Genomic DNA, 22712 nt, shown 5'->3' with positions numbered 1-22712 from the left:
GCATTCTTGATTTGTGCAAACCCATGATCACAATCCTCATCCCAAGAGAAATCGATCCCATCTTTTAATAGCATAGTCATGGGTCGTGTCAAAGCAGCATATTGATCAATGAAGCGGCGATAGTATCCTGCTAGATTGACAAATGAGCGTACCTGACGTTTGGTTGTTGGTGGGGAGAGCTTGAGGATGGCTTCTACCTTCTCGGGGTCTGGCTTGATGCCCTTAGATGAGACAATGTGTCTCGGTAACCTCCCTTGAGTGGCTCCAATGGTGCATTTCTCAGGGTTGAGACTGCCATTCACATCATTGACCCTTTGAAAGGCCAACCTAACCTTCATGACGTGCTCCTTTCGTGACGAGAATATACAAAAGTCATCTAAAAACACCTCTAAGAAATCCCCCAAATAAGGAGCAAACACCATCTGCATAAATCTTTGAAAGTTAGTAGGAGCATTGGTGAGGCCAAATGGCATTACTTTGAATGCAAATGTCCCCCAGGGTGTGGCAAATGTGGTTTTGAGCACATCTTCTTCGGCAATTCTGATTTGATAAAACCCGGAGTAACCATCACAGAAAGTATACATCTCATGACCACTTACCTTCTCAAGAATAAGGTCTTGAAAGGGAAGAGGATGATGGTCCCTCTTGGTGGCTGCATTGAGTTTCTTATAGTTGATGCAGACCCGCCACTTGTTGTTTTTATTTGGTGTGACTACCACTGGTGAAACCCATTCAGTGTTGTGAATTGGAACAATAAACCCAGCTTCTACAAGTTTTTGCAACTCTGAGAGTAAAGCATCGGTCTGTAGGGGCCCTAATCTTTGATACTTCTAAGCCATAGGCTTCGCATCAGGCTTCAGCTGTATCTTGTGCTCTATGGCAGTCACATGGCAAAGGTGGCGGTAGCTAGTTGCAAAGAGGTCATGGAAATCTCTGAACATTTCTAGGAATTCATCTTTCTCACTTGGAGTGAGGTCTGGGGAAAGCATAGATTCAAGCTGTTGAGGACTGGCTGTTACCTTTTCTACAGGTGGCGGGCTTGGAGACACCCCCATCATGTAAACTTCCTCCTCTGAGAACTCCTCCCCCCTGTTTTATTCTTCCATTGATTCAAACACCGAGGATGAGAGAGTATCACTATCTTGCTCATCTTCTTCTTCTGGTTCCGTGGCACCTGGTTGCACTAGGATCTTCTCCTTAGAAGCACCAAAAGACATGTGTCCTATCTTCCAATAGCTGATTGCATCACTCTTTCTCAACCATGGTCTCCCGAGTATGGCTGGGTAACTCCTGCCTGTATCTTCGATGTCCACTACATAGAAATTGACGGTGGTGGTCAACCCATTGACAGTGATGGGCAAATCCTCAATGACTCCTAGGGTGGCGAGTCGTCGACCATCTGCTAACTTGATTCGAGTGGAGGAACACCTTGTGCATTTCAAATTCAATTTCTTCATGATTCGGGGCACCATGATATTACATGCAGCTCCCCCATCAACACACACATTTTTGACACGGCAATTATCTATGATGACAGTCAATTTCTTCAGAGATAGGATATACCTCTTGTACCTTTTCCTTTTTCTTGCTCCTCCTTGTTGAACCTCTTATACCTTTTCCTTTTTCTTGCTCCTCCTTATTGAGAGCCCTTGCTGTAGCTCACGTCTCACCTTAGGGCTTAATGCTATTAGTTGAGGGAGCGTGATGCTCAAAGATCGATGAGCAAGGTCCTGAACAACAGAATAGTCCTCTTGCCTTGAGCCGATGGGAAAATCCGAGGGCGACCACTTACTTCTGCGAGATCTTTTAGTCTTCTCTGTTGGTGGGTTTGCCATCTCAGCATCTGAGGGCTCTGAGAAGGACACCTTCTTCCTGGGGCGGCCCGGCGGTCCACGGTTTGGAGAGGGGTCGGAGGTGGTACGACTCCTTTTCCCAAGGTCAAGGATCTCTACGTCAGAATCCTCAATGCCTGATTCACTTAGAAGATTCACCCTTGGAATATTGGGACATTCCATGTGATAATGACCCTTCTGGTGGCACTCATAGCATACAACATTAGCACCGGCGGTCTCTTGGAGGGCGGTTGGCTTGATTTCTAATGCCCACCATCTCAAGCCGAAGATCATTCAGGGCCTTGGCTAGGCCATTGACTCCAAGTTCTATTGCAGGGGGGGCCTCTTTAGCTGGAGGGGCCGAGGGAGTAGAAAGGAGGGGGGCTCGTGGGTGAGGCTGAGGAAATCTTCGAGGCAGAGGGTGAGAATATACACCTTGTTGAGGGTAAGCATCTAAGGGAGGACCATACATTTGAGGTGGAGGCGGTGGATACATCCCTGATGGGGGGTGGGAGTATGCCCTTGAGTTAGACCCCCCAGGTTGTTGTTGCAAGAATTGAGGGGGTTGTAACGGGACAATCGTCTTATTTGAAGCAGGGTCAGACTGAACTTTGTCAAACTTTTGAGCAATCTCATGTGCTAGCACCATAGTTTCTGGATTCTCCCATTTAAGCTTGAGGTGGAATTCGTCACTTGCTCTTGCTACAAGGTAGCCCAACATATGTTGAGTCATTCCAGCTCGAAATTCGGCATTTTCCTCCTGCATGGCAATTAAACGGTCCAAGAGCATGGTCGCTCGATCCACATATCGACGCGCCGTCTCACCTTCTGACTGCTTCAAATTTGCCACCTGCAGGTACACATTCTCTGGCTCCTCTTCTTTGCCGAAATACTCAATCATCGCTGCTGTCAACCTTGGCTAGCTTTGGCAAACGTCTTCGGCCTGCTTCTCATACCACACTTGAGCCAAACCCTCTAGAAATGTGGGAAGAACCAACAGCCATCTATCTTCAATAAGAAAGTTGAGAGAAAAACAACGGCGCTTGAAGGCCACAAGATACTCATTTGGATTTTCTTCAACCCGTCCACAAAACACGGGAATGTCAGCCATGCTTGGAAAATGGAAAAGAGAGAGGAAAAATGAGGCTTATCTCTTGACAAACAATAGAAAGAGGAAGCTTGAACTAAAAATCAGGTGAAGATACATCCACAAAGCAGATATAGGTGGGGTAGGGTGTGATTGATGTATTACGAAATACTACCCGAGAAGAATTTTCAGCATAGAATAGTACATAGACAATCTTAAAAGGACCAACCCTCATGATATCACATCCATCTTTACAAGCGAGGGTTAGAGACACGACGCTGCATGAGGTTGTTCATCAAGGCAAACAAGAATGCCATGACAAATGTCAACAGTTGGAGAGCTTGCACATCACCTGCAGCTTCTTCCAGTTCTTGTAATCGCCATGCTATCTGTTCCCAACACTTAGTTTCATGATGACCACAACTTTTGCATTCCTTACAAATGATCACCCTCCTTTGTGGCTTGAGCTTTGTTGGGGTGGTGCTTCCACTTGCGTCATGCGTGATTGAAGTACAAGCTTCATGTGCCAAGAAATTAGTAACTATATTTTGAGTTCGAGGGATATGCTGAATTTTTACCTCTTCAAATTGTTGGCACAGTTCCAATGCTTGTTGATGTCGTGGAACAGTACTTGTAGGTGCAGACTTGCTATAACAATACTCTCACCACCCGGTGAAGTGAGCTTCACACCCACGCCAGCAGCCTTGGTCGAAAGTTTGTAAGCTCCATCAAATTGAAGGATCCAAGATGTCATCACACCAAGACTAAAATTCGGGCATCCCAAGTTTCTCCGTAGTCCAGGATAGGTAGAAGGAGAGGGTGGGGAGAATTCAATACTTGAGCCAAACATTCAGCACCAAATAAACTGGCAATCCTTTGTTGATAGTTTATCTTTAGACCAAAAAGAATTACAACTTGAAGCTCAAAATGAGGCACAAAAGGTTGATTAGGTACAAATGGATTCCTTGATTGAAACATTACCAACCATAGCCGAGGCCTAGAAACCTTTGTAGTGAGATTGAGAATAAACCATTCAAGATGAGCTTATCCATAGAAATTAACAAGCAGTTGCGCCAAATCTCCCCCCAAGCTTGGGGAGCATCCCACCCTTCGCTGAAGGACACCCTTTTGATTACCTCTGAAGCAGCAAGTAGCTAGATCACCGTACAATGAGTAGAATTGAAATCAAAGTTCTCCCAGCGTATCAGTAGTTCTTCACCATGAATCATTTATGGTGTATCATCCCACCTATCGTCTCCTTGAACAATGCACTGGACAATCAACTGTTGAAGGTCGACATGAAGATCAAGGAAGAGGTCTCGCGCATTGGTAGTTGTAAGGTGCGGAGGACCAGGCACCAAATCCTTAAACACGTCAAGAAGTACTGGATGTGTGATTGGAAAAGCTGATCTAGATCATCTTGGTTATGTGATGCTATTATATGTTTTCTGTTCTTACCTTCTCTCCCAATAGATGCCTCCTCCCACATGCATGGTGTGTGTGGAAAAGTCTCCCATATGGGGTAGGCGGTTATGCACTCTCAATTGTATGCGACAACCCTTTGCCTCATTTTTCCACATAAATCAAGCCCCATATCTTAAGTCTATGATACTCCCTTGGTCTCTTCCCAATTTTATAATATGTTCAAACCTCTAGGAGGACAAGTGTAGGGTTGGCACAAGGAATCTTGCTACCTCATCCTACTTTCCCCATTATTTAACTTGCTCTCTTGGACCTTCTATACCTCCCCCATATGGGCCTATCCTATATGGAGGGAATAACCCAATATAATATCCATCTCCACCTATTATATTACTTCTCCCATGGACTTTGAGCCATATCTCACTAAATGCAGCCTAGGTGGAGGGGTGGCACATGGAGGAGCCATGCCACCTTACATTTTATAATATTACTACCATGGATTATGTACAACACACCTTATGGGTCCTCTTACGTGGAAGGGTGGCACATGGTCATGCCCTGCCACCTCAACCCTGGGCCCTATGCACACCATATTTTATTATACTATTGCCACACATACAAACACACACTCATATTTATGCCTTTTTTTCCTTAGACAAATTTATCCATAACAATACCTTTAGCAGTAAGTACGTCATCTATAACATGTAACCCTCAAGTTGTACTGCCAATATCTGTGGCGATAACTACAGTAACTCCAACAAGAGTAACTACAATATCTATGGTGGTAACTATAGCATCTCCAACTGTACCTACACCATCGACTGCTACAACTACAGGAACAAGAAGGAGTGATCGTGGAGTAGATTCAAGTTCTACAGCTCTTCCTAGAAAGAGAGCAAAAATAACTCCTATTGCACGTACAGATCGTTCAAGTGCAGGCTATTTAAAACCAGGCAAAAAATTGGATAGCGATGAACAGGAGGATCTGCAAGAAGAAGATACAAGTCTCGAAGACTTAGACTTACATCCTCCAGAGGATGAGGGGTACATTTGGGGATTTTCACAATTCAGCGTGGCCACAATGCTTATTGATCGAGCTTCGTTGTTCACAAATCAAAGAAAGCTAGATAAGACATTTGCAAGCAAATTGTATGAAGATACGAGGAAAACAAGAACTCCAGTTGCCACTAATATCACTCTTCGTCCTATGGCATTTAAGAGACTTCAAGAAGATGATCCTACATTGCCTGATGTCACATTTCAAAAGCGTGTGGACTTTCTTGATGCTTTTGAGAACTTTAGAAGGAGTGACTTTGTTCGTGGAGAGGCTTTGTACCAAAGCCGATATGGGACTGACATCGAGAAGAGATACATGCTGGCAAAGAATAGATTCTTGGAAAGATGCAGGTTTGAGCCCATTGATGAGCAACACTTTTGTGAAGCTTGCAGGATTGCCCTTGATGAGGGAAGAAAAGGAAACTTGCCACAGATTGAGTGGATGGAAAAGTTTCAGCAGGTCATTTGTCATATATGCATATTTAACGATGACTCGAAGTACATTCTAGAATCAAAAAGGCTGAATTCTGCTCCATTTAGGTTGAAAAAAAGCTCTTCTCTTTATGAGATCTTGATAAAGGCAAGGGAGTTATGGATGGGCTGTGGAAAGCCACAAACAGTGAAGGGCAGGAGACCTACATCTGAGTACATGGCAAAGAGGACTCAGTTCTATAGATGCTTGAAAGGTGTTGTAAGCAATATGCAAGGCATACTAAGTAATAAGGTTGAGGCAAAGGATTTGAACACCGCCGTTGCAAGATACAGGGATGTTACTTGCATTGTCTTCCACGAGGACTCAGTGTTTTAGAGCATGGTGGATGTTTGCCAAGCATATGGAATAGGGAAGATATCCTTTGAGGCACCAGAGCACAGTGCAACTCAGAGGAACGAAATAAAGAAACCGATGTCTATTGTTTGGTGGAGAGCATTAAGGTTTGTTCCAGATGCAATAACAGAAGAAGTATGTAAGAAGATCCTAAGTGGTGACTGCTTCTTTGGAAAGAAGAGCAAGCATAGCAACTTGGATGAAGTGGTCACCCAAATGATTCAAAGCAAGGCTGCTCTCTCAGCACTATTATTTTTATTGAAATCTGATGATGAGTTAGCTGGCAAGTCAATTGATGTGGATAAGAAGAAAGCACTTAACATAGGTCAACTCCTTGATAAGACATGGGCTAGAAAGTGGTTGGCTTCAATGGATGCAGATGCCACACCAACAAAGGATCTAAGACCTAAAATGCCAAAGGTTGTTGAGACAGAATATATGGACATCAATAAAAAGGCATTACAGTCCACTGCCCAAGGTAGAGCAATTGGTGGTTTAGATGATGGTTCTCCATTCAACTTCTCCTATGATATCCTGCTATCAGAGAATGATACAAAATTTTCACACATCAATGGCATTGATATAGAGCATTTCATAATAGTGAGCGGTCATGCTTGGGAGAAGCCATGCGTATTTTTCATAAATGAATTGCAAGACCTTGCAGTGTTATGGATAGTTGAACTTGTGCAGTTTATTGTAGAAGGTCCTATGGCAGATAAGAAAAGATCAATGTTGGTCCTGTTTGTGACAGAATCACAAAGGGATGCCTTGTATGCGAGTTTGACATCTGCATTTGGGTATTTACTTTCAAAAGTATACCGTGGTATAGTCCTACGCAATCATATGACTATCTTGGAAGGCACTGCCATTCAAGTCTTGCAGCCTTTCTTGATGTGCTTCTTATCCAGGGGTGGTGGCAATCTAATCAAAATTCCTTTAAGGACTCTCGAGCTTCATTACTTTGAGGACAATAAGGTTAAGCTTGATGCAGCAATGGTGGATTACAGAAAGCCGATGGATCCTGATGTGATACTAGAGATGACAAAGAATTTACTGAATGATGGGTGGGAAGGAAGTAGCATTGTATCGAATGGGTTTTGTTGCTGAGAAATTGCTACGCCAAGGTAGAAATGTAAATGTCATTGATACCCCCCATCAAATTGAGTTCTTTGACACATATTACAGTTGCACTACCTTCTTTGAAGAGAAAAATGTCAAAGAAGAGGGTAGTGAGAAAAATGTCGAAGACGAGGGTAGTGAGTCTGAGGGTGATGATTCTAGATTAGGTGATTTGAGGATGAAAGCTCTGCATCCGATGACTTACGCCAAGAAGAAATCCGCACAAAGAATAAGGGTGATCAATTGTCAAGTAGAGTCAAGGAGGTTCCACTCATCATACGGGAAGGCTTGCGGCAGCAAGAAGTAGTAGTACAGCACATCACAGGAAAAGGTAAGGCTAAAGAGGTGGAAGCACTTCCCTTGAAATTAAAAGTGAGGAAGGCACCCTTGATCTTGGGTGAAGGACATACAAGTGGATCAAGCAAGGAAGCCTTACTCAAAGAAGGTATGGACGAGGCAAAGCATGACTAGGAGGAGTTACCAGGAGGCATAGATGGTTCTTCAACCATGACCTTACAGACTCCAGAGTAGCCTACTAGTCAGGAACCTAGTAGCCAGGTCCCTACTCACCAACAACTTGGTCATGAGACTCTAGAGCAGCCTACTAGTCAGGTTCTTGGAACTAAAGAGCAAACTACTGAGGACCTTGCTACTGAGACTCCAGTCTTAGAGCAACCTATTAGTCAGGACCCTGGTAGTCAAGGGCCTGGCATTGAGGACATTGGTATTGAGTAACATGATGGCTGACGGCTTTGTAATCACAAGTTTTAAACTTCTATGTAAAGCGAATATCTAATAAAAAGTTTACTACTTTTTTGATTTCTTTACTCTCATTATTGTGTATAAAGATTGTTTATGAGGTCCATTTTATACTTAATGGTGTATTTTAAACTTTATGTCAAATGTATTTTTATAGTTAAGGGTGTTTTCTAATACCAAGTGAGGTGTATATGTACACCACTTACACATAAAAGGATTTATCTACACTACCTTTCTAAGGGATTTATGTACACCACCTTTCTAAAAGAAATGGTCATAAAGGTGTGTGCACACCACTTATACATAAAGGTGTTTATTTACACTACCTTTCTAAGAGAATTGGTCATCTATTGATGTTCTTAGGTGATAGTAGCTCAATTCACAAGATGTTTATATAGACCACCTTTGTAAGAGATTTTTGTGAAGTTATGAAGATGTTTATGTAGACAAGAGATTTGGTTATGCATTGATGTTCTTAGTACTTAATCATCAAATCTTTTGTTTTGAGTTGTCAAATCTAGTTCATAAAACAACATTACTAGTATATTCAAAAATTTTGGACTATTTTTTAGTCCATTTCTCAAATTGGACATTACACAAGTCCAAAAATTTTGAATAGTGTGTTTATTGCAATGTGGACTTCACATGCCTCAGTATGCGTGTAGCCGCATCCAAATGCGATTTCCTTGGAGCCTGCATAAACTGACTTACCAACCCAACAGCATAGCTCAAATCTGGCCTATAATAGTCATATAAATCAAACTTCCTACTATGCGTCTGTACATAGTAGGGTCTTCCAGAAGCTCACTTGCATCTGCGCTCAGCTTCACATTCTGCTCCAAAGGAACTGAAATAGGCTTACAGCCTGTCATCCCATATTTGGATAGCATGTCCGATCCATACTGCCTCTGTAAGAGCCATATCCCACTTGTGGATCTAATCACCTCAATGCCCAAAAAATAACGCAGCTCTCCCAAATCCTTCATCTCAAACATCTGCTTCAATAGCATTTTCACATGAATGATATCTTCATCACTATTACCTGTGATGATCAAATCATCAACATAAATGATAAGCAGCATAATGCCTTTCTCTATTTTTCTCACATAAAGTGAGAAATCTGCCTTGGAAATATGAAAGCCAATAGTGACAAGATACTATCCTATCTTGTCAGACCATGCTCTGGGTGCTTGCTTCAAGCCATACAAGGCTTTCTTCAACCCGCAAACAAACTCAAGATGAATAGCATGCACATAACCCTGGTGGCTGGTCCATATAGACCTGTTCTTGCAAATCATCATGTAAGAAGGCATTCTTTACATCCATCTGATGTAAAAACCATCCCTTTGATGTAGCCATAGCAATGACTGCTCTTACGGTTGCCATCCTTACAACCGGACTGAATGTTTCTTCATAATCAATGCCATATGTCTGTGCATACTCCTTGACAACTAATCTTGCCTTGTATCTGTTCACAGAACCATCTGCATTGTGCTTCACCTTATAAACCCACTTGCAGCCAATTGCATTCTTGTCTTAATGCAAAGGAACCAATTCCCATGTAGCATTTGCTTCCAAGGCATCCATTTTTTCATCCATGGCTTTCTCCCATTTTTCTTTTCCCATGGCTTGCTCAAAAGAAGTGGGTTCTGGTTCTTGTATCACTTTGACCATATAAGCATAGTGAATGGCTGTAAATCCATCATATTTTAGCCTATCCATAGGATACTTAACTCTGGTAGACCTGTGCAAAATAGGCTCACTACGAGGTGCTCTCAAAACATCCCTTGTCTTCCTTACTCCAGGTGTAACAATAGAAGCAATACCCAACTCATCATCAAGGCTCTATTCTGAGCCATTGGATTCACCATCCACATAAGAGTGACCTGCATTCACATCAACCATGGGTTGATCTACTTTCTCTTTTCCTTTTCGTGATACTTGTATACCACTATCTGCATTGCTTTGAGGAGATTCTCCTGATCTCAATCTGCCTATCCATGGCGAAGTATGTGAACCACTGCTAGAGGACACTAGAGGTCTAATAATATTTTGTGATTGCTGCTATGAATTTTGTGCAGCATTACCATTTTGTGCATCTACATCATCAATCACATTTACTGGTTATACCAATTGCTCATCTCATCAAAAACAACATCTGTGCTCATTGTAAACTTATGAGTAGAAGGGTTATAGCATCTGTATCCTTTCTGCTGCAGAGAATAACCAATAAAGATGCACTTCTCAGCTTTTGGATCCAACTTGGATCTCAACTCATCTGGCACATGAACATAGGCAATGCAACAAAAAACATTCAAATGAGAAATATTTGGTTTCCTACCAGTATACCTCTCCTCTAGCATCATGCCATGTATTGCTGCAGTGGGAGTCCTATTCATTATGTAGAGTGGTGTAGGAGCTGCTTCAACCCAATAATAATCTGGCAGGTCTTTTTCATTGAGCATGGCACGAGATACCTCTCCAATATGCTTGTTTTTCCTTTCTGCAAGTCCATTTTGCTGTGGGGTATGACTGCATGAATATTGCTGCTTTATGCCATGCTCCTGCAGGAACCTTGCAAACTCATTTTAGAGGTACTCTCCCCCCCCATCTGACCTTAGGCATTTTATTTGCAAGCCTGTTGCTTTTTCAACCATAGATTTAAAAGCTTTGAAATGCGCAAACATTTCACTTTTCTTTTTCATAAAATACACCCAAACTCTTCTGCTGTAGTCATCAATTAAAGTGACAAAATAATGATAGCCTCCAATAGATGCAGCTTTAGTAGTCCACACATCAGAGTGGATTAATTCCAATGGCCTCTTACTCTCTTGAACATGTCTAGGAAATGGTTTCCTTGGATGTTTTCCAAATTGATAGGCTCCACATACCTTATGCATTTCTGCAACCTTGAACTTAGGCAATCTTGCAACAATATTTTGGGCCTGCATTAATTTAAGTCACTGTACATTAACATGACCAATGCATTTATGCTAGATATCAATATTTGCAACTACACTGGTTCCATGTGTAAACATTGCTGCACTCAATTCAGGCATGTCCACATCCAATGTAAACATCTTGCCCTTCTTCTTCCCTTTTGCTATCAAGTGATCTTTATTATTCATATCCTTAACAAAGCATCCATGAGGATTAAATCTGACTTGCAAGCCCTGCTCAACCATTTGACCAACAGAAACCAAGTTCTTGGTGATATTCGGGACATGAAATACATCAGACAGGCCCTTTCTTTTTCCCATCCTGCATAGACAAAGGAATTTTACCAATGTGCACAATAGGATGTGCAGTATCATCACCAGTCTCCACAAATCCTGGTCTTTCCAATTTCCTTGCATCCTGGATCCATTCTGCATGATCTGTCATGTGGTTTGATGCACCTGAGTCAACATACCACACATCACTGCTTTCTTTTGCACTTGTCACAGAATTGGTCATGTGCTGCATCATAAACAAATGCTCATTTCTATCATCACCTTGTCTACTAGAGGATGCATAATTGCCTTGCTGCAATTTTCCATTCATGATGTCATTCTGCTTTTTGTAGTAGTCTTTAGCCATATGACCCATTTTACCACAGTAGCCGCATTCAACATTGCTGTTTGCATTTTGGACTCTCTGCCATTCACCACGACCTCTTTGGCTCCCCCTGCCTCTAAAGTTACCATGTCCTCCCTCATAGGATTGGTTTTCTTGAATTTGCTACATATTCTAATTTTTGCCATGGCCTCCAGATCGGCCTACTCTACCTCTGCCTCTACCTCTTCTAGCATTTGAGTAGAAGACAGTTTCTTTTGAAGTTCCTCTTGAGGAGAATGCACCACCATTTCTATGCTCTTCAGAAATTAGAAGAGCAATCAACTCCCCAAAATCATGAAAATTCTCACAGATGGCAATGGATGTCCGAAACTGTGCATAATGCTTTCCTAGACCATTCAAGGTCACAGAAACTAAATCATCATCTTCCACTGGCGACCCAATGGAAGCAAGTGCATTTGCAATCTTCTTCACCTTCATGTGGTAGTTATTGATGCTCATATTTTCTCTCTGCACATTATGCAACTCCTGCTTGAGCTGCATTTTCCTGGCTTGCGTATTTGTGCTATACATTTTTGTCAAAGTATCCCATGCCTCCTTCAGCGTGCTTGCATCCTGAATATGCACAATCATAGAATCTAAAATACTGATAGACAGCCAATACATAACTTTTTTGGCTCTCTCATGTCATCCTTTAAATGCCTACAACTGTTGTTGATTGGGAACATTAGGAATAACTGGTTCTTGTTCAGCTCCAGTAATGAACTCCCAATAGCCTTTTCCCTTAAGGAAATTCATCATTCTAAACTTCCATGCTGGGAAGTTGTTCTTGTCAAGATTTTTAGTGACCATCTGTGAAAGAGCATCAGACGCCATTACAGAACACTGCAAAAATATTCTGTCACTGCAAAAAACACAACTTCTGCCTCATAAGGGCAAATCTGCACAACTGACGAAAGTGGTATTTGACCACATAGTCACTTCCTAGTGACGATTATGCATCAACACGCAATAAGAATGATTCTGTCACTCCTAATATCTTTGTGCACAGGCATACAATGCAATTTTTATGGCAACGTTTCACCGACCTGCGGAACAGTGGTCGCACAGCAAAAACAGGGCACTTTCCTGAGTGCTTGCAAAAAAATTCCGCCACCAAAACGGGCCCCAAAATGACATCGAATCAAAAAAATTATGTCACCAAGGGCTTCGCCTTCTCCCGCAGCATATATTGCCCTCTTACCACATTGCAAAGGGTGTCCCAATCTGAGACAATGCAGTCTTGCACTTTCTGGGTGTGCTACCTGCAGAGATTTGCTCCCAAACTCGAAAAAGGAAAGCAACACTGATCCTTTTACCGAGACACTGCGAACTTGGTTTGCTTTCTTGAGCTCCTTACCATGTGAAGAGAGTGGGAGAGAGGTAAGGAGTCTCACTTGCAGCTTTCTTACATACACAATCGGGGAATACACACAAAGGTGGAGGCTGAAAACAGTTTTCCTCTTCTTAGTTGTGAAAGCCAAAAAACTCTCTCTTAGTACAAAAGGAATAGGTGAACCCTATATGTGGGTCTCAAACCAAACTCAACTAACCTAGGTGGCATACTAACTGAGCCACTAACTAGAGTACCTAAAGATAGCTGTCATCCAGCTATTATTCATGGGTGGTGTACCAACCGCATCTGCAGCTAACAAGTCGGTGACGTAAATGCACAACAGTCACCCTGGCATATCATTAGTGGAGCTTGATATCTCAACATCCAATGTGAATTCCAAGTAGGGAAAAACAACCTCAATACAATCATGCGAACACAATTTCCTATATAACCCGCATCAGCTAGAACAATACATTGCTCACAAGGGCTTTCGATGGACTCCCTCCCATTTGACCCATCAAGAATCAAGTCACATGGCCTTATTTACACTGCCCTGTCTAGAGTTAAAGATCCAACGAACCTATTCATTCTACAGAACATAGAAGAAAAACATATCAAAGTTGAACCCACAGTAATAAATGAGATAAAAGGACTCAACATGGAAACTAGAACAAATTGACTTCTTTGATATATCAAACCATGAAATTGTCATCGAGTCGCTCAACACAAGATCAATACACAATCACAAGGAATACATCCAAAGTTGCCCAAGCATCATGTCCGTAGGAATACTCTGTCTACAAGAGACGCACACGCAAAATTGAAATGTGTAAGCGATTATAGGTTTCAAACACATTGCTAAGGAAGACGGAGTAGGCATCACAACATACTATAAGCCAAATATAAGACTCACAGAACAAGATTACTATGCGCAAGAAGAGGTTTAAGGCCTGCTCACAAAATTCAAAACAAATGCAACACATAACCATAGTCAATGTCTACAAACATCCAAGAACAAAAATAGCAATGCTCATTAAAGACAACCATCCCACCAAATCAATATGAAAGGGCTACTTACATTCTTGGAGACTTTAACATCGACTTGAATTAAAAAAATCACGAATCATCACAACTACAATAATTCATGACAACAAACAAAATGCATCAAATCATCCAAACAAAGACTTCAATCTACAACTCCAAAATAGACCACATTTGGACGAATGAATCCAATGACCATACACACACAAGGACTCACTTCATCTATTGGTCTGACCACTCCCTTCTCTACACTACCATCGACCTGCCACAAAATCAAAAAAACAATAACATTCAAAATGGGCAGGCCATTTGAATGCAAATTCAGCTTGTCTACCTTGCGGCCAAGAAAATCATCCTCTTTCACCAAAACTATCACTGCCATTGTCACTTCAGACTTTATTGTCAAAAATAGTGCTTCAGACTTGCAACTTAAATTGGCGCTTAGTTTCTGTCCTGAGGAGGGGAAAAGTGCTTCTATTTCTTCATCATCCAATATATCCTGAGAAGCAGAAGAATGAATTACTGACACAGTGGACTCCTTCGACCCTCTGATCCACATCAGCTCCTGGAAAACTTCCTTCATAGAAGGGCGTTTATGGCCGTCCACCCGTAGGCCGGTGATTGCAAGCTTTGCTACCTGATTGATCGATTGCATCATGAGTGGATTCTGAGGTGCTCTAAGGCCAGGATCGATTAGTGTAGCAAATCTGCCAGTTTTCCACCTTAGTATACAGAACATGGCCAGATTGCTTTCATGCTCCCCTCTTTCCATTGCAACAGGCTTGAGCGAAGTTATCAACTCGAGCAACACAACTGCGAAGCTATAAACATCGCTCTTGTCCGTTAGCTGGAATGTCTGGAAGTATTCTGGATCCAAGTACCCCATTGTGCCCTGCACTACTGTGGAAATATGGGTCCGATTTTGCGGCAAAAGCCGCGATATACCAAAATCAGAAATCTTCGGGGTTAGTGCCTCGTCAAGAAGGATGTTCGAAGATTTGATATCTCTGTGAAAGATTGGCGTAGAAACAGATGAATGAAGGTATGCCAATGCTTGTGCGGTTTCGAGAGCAATTGCAAGGCGACTTTCCCAGCTGAGGAAGCGCCCATCTTTTCCTTGTAAATGCTCGGACAGTGTACCGTTTGAAACGTATTCATAGACGACTAAAGGAACTTGTGTCTCAAGACAGCACCCCAAGAGCTGCACGATGTTTCGATGGTTGATCTGGGACAGGATGATCACTTCATTGTTGAATTGGTCAACTTCGTGTTGTTCCATGTGATTAGATTTTTTGATAGCCACAACAGTTGAGTCCACCAGGATGCCCTTATACACGGTGCCATAGCCTCCACGCCCGACTTCGAGATGCTTTGCAAACTTCTGAGTGGCCTTGTTGAGCTCAGCCTCGGAGAACAGTCTGGGTGTCTCTCTGCCTCTTGTTGCAGAGATGTATTCCTTGAGCCGAATGCCTCCATTCTTCTCAAAACACCTCGCTTTCCTGATTCTCGCATTTCGTGATCTGTAAATGCACCCGACTAGGAGGCTTGTAATGGCTATTGCAGCAGCAGTTTCAAAAGCAGTACCTGAGCACAGCTAAGAAGCACGGAATGAGAACCGTCCCATGCCACGGCAGAGGAATACTGGGAAACTCCCAAAAATCTCGAGTTTTGGTTGAAGTAGCACCGCACCTGTGATAATCATGCTGCTTTGGACATGTTTACGGAGCTTGGTGCACCCAGTTCCATTGTTCCTTGGAGAGATGCCATCTCCTACCGCGCCGTCACTGCAATTGCAGTAAAAACTCCCGGGAACATCGTGGCATATACCATAAGGAGGTCCCTCACAATTGTCTAAGCCTTCGGCGCACTCGTCGATATCTACAGATTCAGATAAAAGTCCCAGCATCGGTTACACGTCGACAAGCGAACTAACAAAAACGCAAGAGATGAGAGTTCAGGTGAATACTTTGACATCCGGTTCCGTCTCGGTATCCATCTCCTCGGTATCCTTGCCTACTGCAGTTACAAACGTAACTCGGTCGAAGGATGTTTCCGTCCAGGCAGGTAGAAAGATTTGCACAAGCATATCCCGTCGTGGTGTTGACGGTCGAACAATTCTGATCAGGTAACAAGGGAAGACCCCAGGTGAGGATCATTCCGTATTGGCCAGCTCCGATTACTCCCAAGACTTCGGGATTAACGTACGTGTTCGGATCAAGCACCGTCGAGAATCCGCATACTCCTGGAAAATCTTTACACGCAATGCCTGCTCCACTGATTTCGATGGATTTGGCTCCTTCCTTTGGAAGCCCGACGATGCAGCAAGCGTAATTGTTGCAGAATTGGTAGGGACTGGAGTTATAGCAGGGGTTGGTGCAACCTCCCGAGGCTTGGTTGGTGGGAGTGAAACTCCTGAAATTGCCTGTCGAATTACAGCCAACTACCGCGAAGATGTTTACAGAAGAAACGCTGAAGGGCGCCTCATCAGGTAGAGCAAGAGCCATGGAGTCGAGGGAGCTACGATTGCAGGACTGGGCCTTGAAGTAAGTAGAGTTGATGACGAGGGTGGAGGTGGAGATGTTGAGCACCTGGAGTGGGGCGGTGCTATTAACAACTTGCAGGAAAGGCAGGGGGCCTGGACCGTAGTGGGGGTCTTCTATGCAGGCGATACGATAATCTGGGAGGCCACAATGGGCCTGAGTGGAGAAAGGGTAAGGTATGGAGATGGATCCACAGGTCTGGTTGGCATAGTTGCAAGAGATGAAATGATCAGAGGTGGCTACTGATGCAGCAACAGGATTAAAACCCACCAACAATATGAGGATGAAGAGTAACTGAGGGGGGAGGAGGTTTTTAGATTGCGCTGAGAGCAGCTCCCGGAGAGGGGTAAGGTTTGTGGGGAGTTTTGGCGTAGCCATAGAACGAGCAAGTCGTCAATGGCAAACTAGAAGTATAACGTCTGAAATTCATTAGAAGTATATGAGGATGATGATACATTGTGCTCGTGAAGTCTTAAAATCAGAAAGGACAGCTAGAAAAGTTTTGTTTGACGATGAATATGCGTCAAGCTAGAGCTTGAAAATTGTCGGGGAAGTTGGTACATGCACTTTGTTGGAAGATTCTCGTCTCTCAACTTTTAACATAGTCAAGCTGGGGCTTGAAACTAATTTACACGGTTGAGAGAGACTATGACACTTTGCAATGAAATAGCATATGCCTTGCCTTTTGTAATGAACGAACCCCCATGCACTCTTTGGGCCTGTTCCCACACAGCCCCAATGTCCACATGTAGGTGCGAGAGCAGCACCCCATTCGGTCTACAATTGTGGAGCTGGAGCTGGCGGCCTGTGGATTTGGGTAGTTGCACGAGCATTTTGACAAATGGTGGATCCATTTGGGCACCAAGGTTGAGCTTCCATGCCAAAGGCTTTGTCAAGGATATAAAACAGAGCACTAACATTCCACATGTCCCTCACAAGGTCTATCTTCCACGTGCTCTTTGTAGAATCATCTATGTCTCCTTCGTATGTCACTCCTTGGTCACTCCTCGGGCTGTTCTTGCATGCTGGGCGAGTGCTATGCAGGTGCGCCATTTTGAAAAGGCCAACATGTAGCCTGAATCTCCGGTGGCAATCTAGCCACCCCACCAAACCCTACCCAGAGTGGGGTGGTAGTCTAGCCACCCCACCAAACCCTACCTAGAGTGGGGTGGTAGTCTAGCCACCCCAGCAAACCCTACCTAGAGTGAGGTGCAAGCTCCCACGTGCAAACACGTGCATCTGGGCTACGTGAGAACATGTCCTTTATAGAACAACTAGCTGTTGAATGCCCATCAAACTGCACATAGAAATTCAAGCATTGCCCACCTACCTTGAACCTAGAGATGCAAGAAAATGTTGATTGGTTTGAACAAAATGTAGAGAGATCTTAAATAAGAGAAGAAAGAAGGTGCACAGAAAGAGACCCATAATGACTAAACACATGGAAAGAGAAGATAGATTGTCTCTTTTTCCTTGCTTTTAGTCATGGGTCAATCTCTTCATCTTTACGTTCTCTCTATTCTTTTTCAAACCAATACCGCTTTTATAAAAGTATTGTCTCACCTTTAGTCCATCTCTCGCTCCATGTCTATTATTGTCATTATCATGCATGTATTCTTATTCATCAATCCTGTTACTAATATATACTTGCTTTACTAGATGATTGATTTCCTTTACGAGCTTTCTATTATGTATTTTCTCTCTTTAATAATAAATAGTAAAAGAAATGGACTTGTTTTCTATTGTAAAGTAATAAGTGCTATATTTTGCACGAACCTTCAAATGAATAATTTCAATTATAATGTGTTGGGACTATGGATGTTTTCTTTAAGTAAATATTCCATGTTCTATATCATTTGAATCAAAGAAGATTCAATAGAACAATAATTCAAATATGAACAAATCTTTTAAGTTATTAATTACAAAGTAACAAATCATTGGAGAAGAAAATATTTAGTCTTCTAGTTGGGTGTTTTCTCAAATTGGCCTTGAAAACAAAAGAACTAGTAGCCCTTCAAATATGAGGAATCGCTGGAAGTCTTGCATGTCTCCTCCTACTAATGATGTGTCAAAAGATGGTCTTGATGTGGACATGTTTGAAGGGGAAGGCTCTTTGAACTTATGTCTCCCATTCATCTATTTTACTCTTTTTACTAGGTTCAACGTTTACTTGGGTGTAGCCAATCGTGAAACTATTTTTGGGGCCATTTTGGGACCCTGATGCGACACGCTCCTGGGTGAACTTTTGAATTTTGAGTCGACCCGCACTCTCGTAAAAAATTTTCCCGATGCCATGATGCCGCATTGGCGTAATAATGAGACACAATCTATTTATTATGAACACTGCAGAGCTGAGGCAGAGCTCGACATACGGCAGCTCTGCACTACACTGTGCATCTCTACGTGACTGCTTCATGCAACACAGTTTGTGGTCTAACCACCTACCATAGCACAGCCTTTTGCCGCACCTTTGCTACTTGTCACTGGGCAGCACGCCCATTCAGATCATTAAAATTCAAGGTTGGCTTGGAGAGAACACCGCACTGGTCCTTGGTGTAATAATGAGATGCAATCTATCATTCTGAACACCACTGCAGTGTAGTATCTGGCTTGACTACTTGTCATTGCACAGCCTTTTGCCACAGCTTTGCCACCTACCACTGGGCAGTGTGCCCATGCAAATCATAGGTTGGGATGGAGAGACAACCGCATTAGTTTTTGGCATAATAATGAGATGAAATCTATCATTCTGAACATCGCCTTAGCGCAATCTCTGGCCTGATGACCTGTCATCACCCATAATTCAAGGTTGTCTTAGAGCGACCTCTGCACTAGTTCTTGGGGTTATAGCTTCGTTACCTATTTTTACATATTACAGGAGGAGGTCTATGATGACCCTCCCGCTGGCAAACAGAAGGAGATCTATGATAGCCACCGCGCTGGTTCTTGGGATTATATATTTGTGTACCAAGGAAAATGTATTTCCTTGTGCAACCAAGCAAAATGCAATTGATGATATGGCCCTTGAAGGGTCCCCTCTAGGGGCAAGGGCCATATCGACATGCCATATCTTTCCAGTGGCATCTTGGATATTGTATAATGCATGTCGATATGCACCTTGCCCCTAGAGGGGACCCCTCAAGGGCCATATCATCAATTGCATTTTTTGAGAGTTTAATTGTATTTTTCTAGATGTATCTCCATGCAACCACAACGGTCGGTGGTTGGAGCTATTTTAGTGTTGTTTTGGTCATAAACCAAGGAATTTGTAGTCCTAATTTATTGGTATTTTAGTCCTTGTTGCAGTAAATATAAATGAGGGCAAAAGTATTCCGAGCCACCATGGTGGCTGGACGCCTAGTGGTGCCATACAGATAATCAACTACAATTCATTGAGCAAAAGAGATTACAATGTACATCTACATCATCCAATAACAGATTATATAAACATTAACAACTTACACAATTGAACAAAGGATCTTACATTTATAAAAATTCAGCAATTGCTGACCCCGCGAAGCCAGATTCGCCAGCCCACAAGCCGATTCTCCTTAGCACCCCGCCGTCCGTGCCTTAAAGGCCAAAAGATTACATCTAGCGAACATAACCATTCAAATATAAAAGTTAACAATAGTGCGTACTGAGAGTCTCGAATTGAACAAAAAGAGATTACATAAATGTAATAAAAACTCAGCAATTGCTGAGAGCCTTAGAGACCAAAACATTACATCCAGTGAGCCAAAAGATCGTTGAGAGCCTTAAAGGCCAGAATATTACATATGGCTGCTGAGTGGTTATGAACCTTGTTGAGCAAGAGGGAATTTGTACAACTCATTATTGCCGCCAGCCTAGCTTCTTACATTAATTATTTTTAGGGAGCCAATGGAGGAGACGATGGAGAGGCCGAAGACCATGCACATTGCCAAGACTCAGAGTACAACCCTGTTGGCTCTTTCCTACGGCTTCCGTAGGAAGAACAAGGTATTCTCAGTATGCAGGGTTCCGAGGCTTTTTGTCACCTACAGATATATTGGGGTGGTTGTTTGTAGTATACGTGCAGCTTAGGACCTCGAGTCGTGTTCCAGTGAGAGACGTAGGCTTAAGTGTGGTAAGCAAACATAGTGCATACATGTGTAAAAGGAACATGTATCATCATGGTTGAGGTAATGAAGACTTTTGTCTTCATTGGGGGTTGTAGGGTTTAGGAGGAGTTTAAGGGTTAGGAGGAGGTTGCAGGGTTTAGAAGGATGTTCCAGGGTTTAGAAGAGGTTTCAGGGTTAGAAGGAGGTTCCAAGGTTTAGAAGAGGTTCCAAGGTTAGAAGGAGTTCCAAGGTTTAGAAGAGGTTCTAGGGTTAGAAGGAGTTCCAAGGTTTAGAGAGAGGTTCTAGAGTTCAGGGTAGAGTACATGGTGGAGAACTCGTCTCCCTCGTAGATCATGGAGGTTAAAGGTTGAGGAACTAAGGGTTTAGGGGGAGCATAGGAGTGGGAGAGGAAGAAGGTGTAAGAGCATGGGGGAAAGAAGAGAGAGGTGGGAGGAGAAGGAGGGAGGAGGAGGAGGAAGAGGGAGGAGGAGGAGGAAGAGGGAGGAGGAGAAGGGAGGAGGAGGAGGGAGGAGGAGAGGGAGAGGATGGGTTGCAAGGTTGGAGGAGAGGGGAGGAGGAGTTGCAAGGTTAGGACATGCTGTTGGACGTGGAGTGTAAGGAAGCATGTACACTTGAGACAATTGCTTGGAATACCAAAGTAGAACTCAACACAATGCCCCAAAGAGTGTGGGCTTCATTCCATTATGGGGTATTTATACAAGTTGGAGAGCTTCTCTCTCTGCATATAGGAATTGTAACACATTCTCTCTCTACATGTAGAGCTTGCATATAGAAGTTGCATGTAGGAGTTGCATGTAGAAGTCGGATGTAGAACTCGCATGTATGTAGAAGTCGTATGTAGAACTTGCATGTAGAACTCGCATGTACAACTCGCATGTAGAACTCGCATGTACAACTCGCATGTAGAACTTGAATGTAGAACTCGCATGTATAACTCGCATGTAGGAGTGGCATGTAGGAGTTGTATGTAGAAGTTGTATGTAGAACTCGCATGTAGAACTTGCATGTAGAACTCACATGTACAAGTCGCATGTAGAACTCGCATGTACAACTCGCATGTAGGAGTTGCATGTAGGAGTTGTATGTAGAAGTTGTATGTAGAACTCGCATGTACAACTCGCATGTAGAACTTGCATGTAGGAGTTGCATGTAGAACTTGCATGTAGAACATGCAAGTTGGATTATTTCTAGCCTTATATGCAAGTACAAGCGGAGCTTTGCCGCTACTCTACACACACATTCTGTTCTACCTAAGTCCATGTTGGGACAAAGACAACATACTCCCGGATCCATTTTATCACCCGTCCTTGGGTTATGGCTTATTTTGATTTCGGAGTTGGGATGCCATGTGCATAACCCAGTGGTTGTTGAGCTTGTGGCATGCGAGTCATTCCTACTGTAATGCTTTTGCACCATACAATTTATGATCTATAGTCAAGAATATTATCTCCTCTTGAGGAGGGGTAGACGGTTGTGAATTTCAGAGGGGATCTCGTTGCTGAAGCTACGAACTCTAACATCGAATCTTCTTGGGAAGAGGTTTGGCACAGGTCTTGTTGTTGAGGTTGGCATTTCTTGCTAGCTTGCATAAATGTTGGATGCGATTGCACCCGTATCATTGAGCTTGTAGATAAGTTTGTATGCAAGTCTGATATTTTTGCATATAGGAGATGGCTGTGATGTTTGACGGAGGTCTCATTGCTGAGGCTATAGACTCTTTTGCCAATTCATCTTGAGTTTTGGCATAGCTTCTTGTCCTTCTTGTGAATTCATTGCATGCTTTGAGAGTATGGAATGAAAGTATGTCTTCCTTTAACAAGCAGTACTAGAAGGCACACCTAGCATAAACACAAGCCCACCTGATAAACGCACATTACTAAGGTGGCAACTAGAGAAGATGGAACTAGAAAGCACAGACATCTTTTTTTATGAAATTATCACTAAATATCAAAAATGACAAAAAGAATTGGAAAATATTTGCCTTGCACAATATG

At 42.8% G+C, this 22712-nt stretch overlaps 1 protein-coding gene across 1 annotated transcript; it reads right to left on the bottom strand.

Annotated features, from left to right (window-relative positions):
- Nucleotides 1–14220: 14220 nt before the first annotated feature.
- Nucleotides 14221–17014, bottom strand: LOC147888680 (wall-associated receptor kinase-like 20). The gene is made up of 4 exons (XM_087392344.1): nt 16042–17014; nt 15765–15953; nt 14410–15659; nt 14221–14337 (listed from the first exon to the last, which is right to left on the bottom strand). Exons 1-4 carry the CDS (start codon nt 16991–16993, stop codon nt 14221–14223), a joined length of 2508 nt encoding a protein of 835 aa, XP_087248470.1. The 5' UTR covers nt 16994–17014.
- Nucleotides 17015–22712: the final 5698 nt, after the last annotated feature.

Source organism: Dipteris shenzhenensis, chromosome 21 (genome assembly GCF_047967505.1).
Source record: "Dipteris shenzhenensis isolate YYH24624 ecotype China chromosome 21, Dip_SZ_1.0, whole genome shotgun sequence".
In the NCBI taxonomy this organism is placed as follows: domain Eukaryota; kingdom Viridiplantae; phylum Streptophyta; class Polypodiopsida; order Gleicheniales; family Dipteridaceae; genus Dipteris; species Dipteris shenzhenensis.
Note: the sequence above shows the minus strand (reverse complement) of the source record. Positions and strands in the feature narration are given on the sequence as shown.

Coding starts and splice junctions, on each gene's coding strand:
- LOC147888680 (XM_087392344.1), bottom strand. CDS start 16,993: ATGGCTACGCCAAAACTCCCCACAAACCTTACCCCTCTCCGGGAGCTG. Junction 15,954..16,041: donor AGACGGAACCGGATGTCAAA/GTATTCACCTGA, acceptor CTGAATCTGTAG/ATATCGACGAGTGCGCCGAA. Junction 15,660..15,764: donor AAGCAGCATGATTATCACAG/GTGCGGTGCTAC, acceptor AGCTGTGCTCAG/GTACTGCTTTTGAAACTGCT.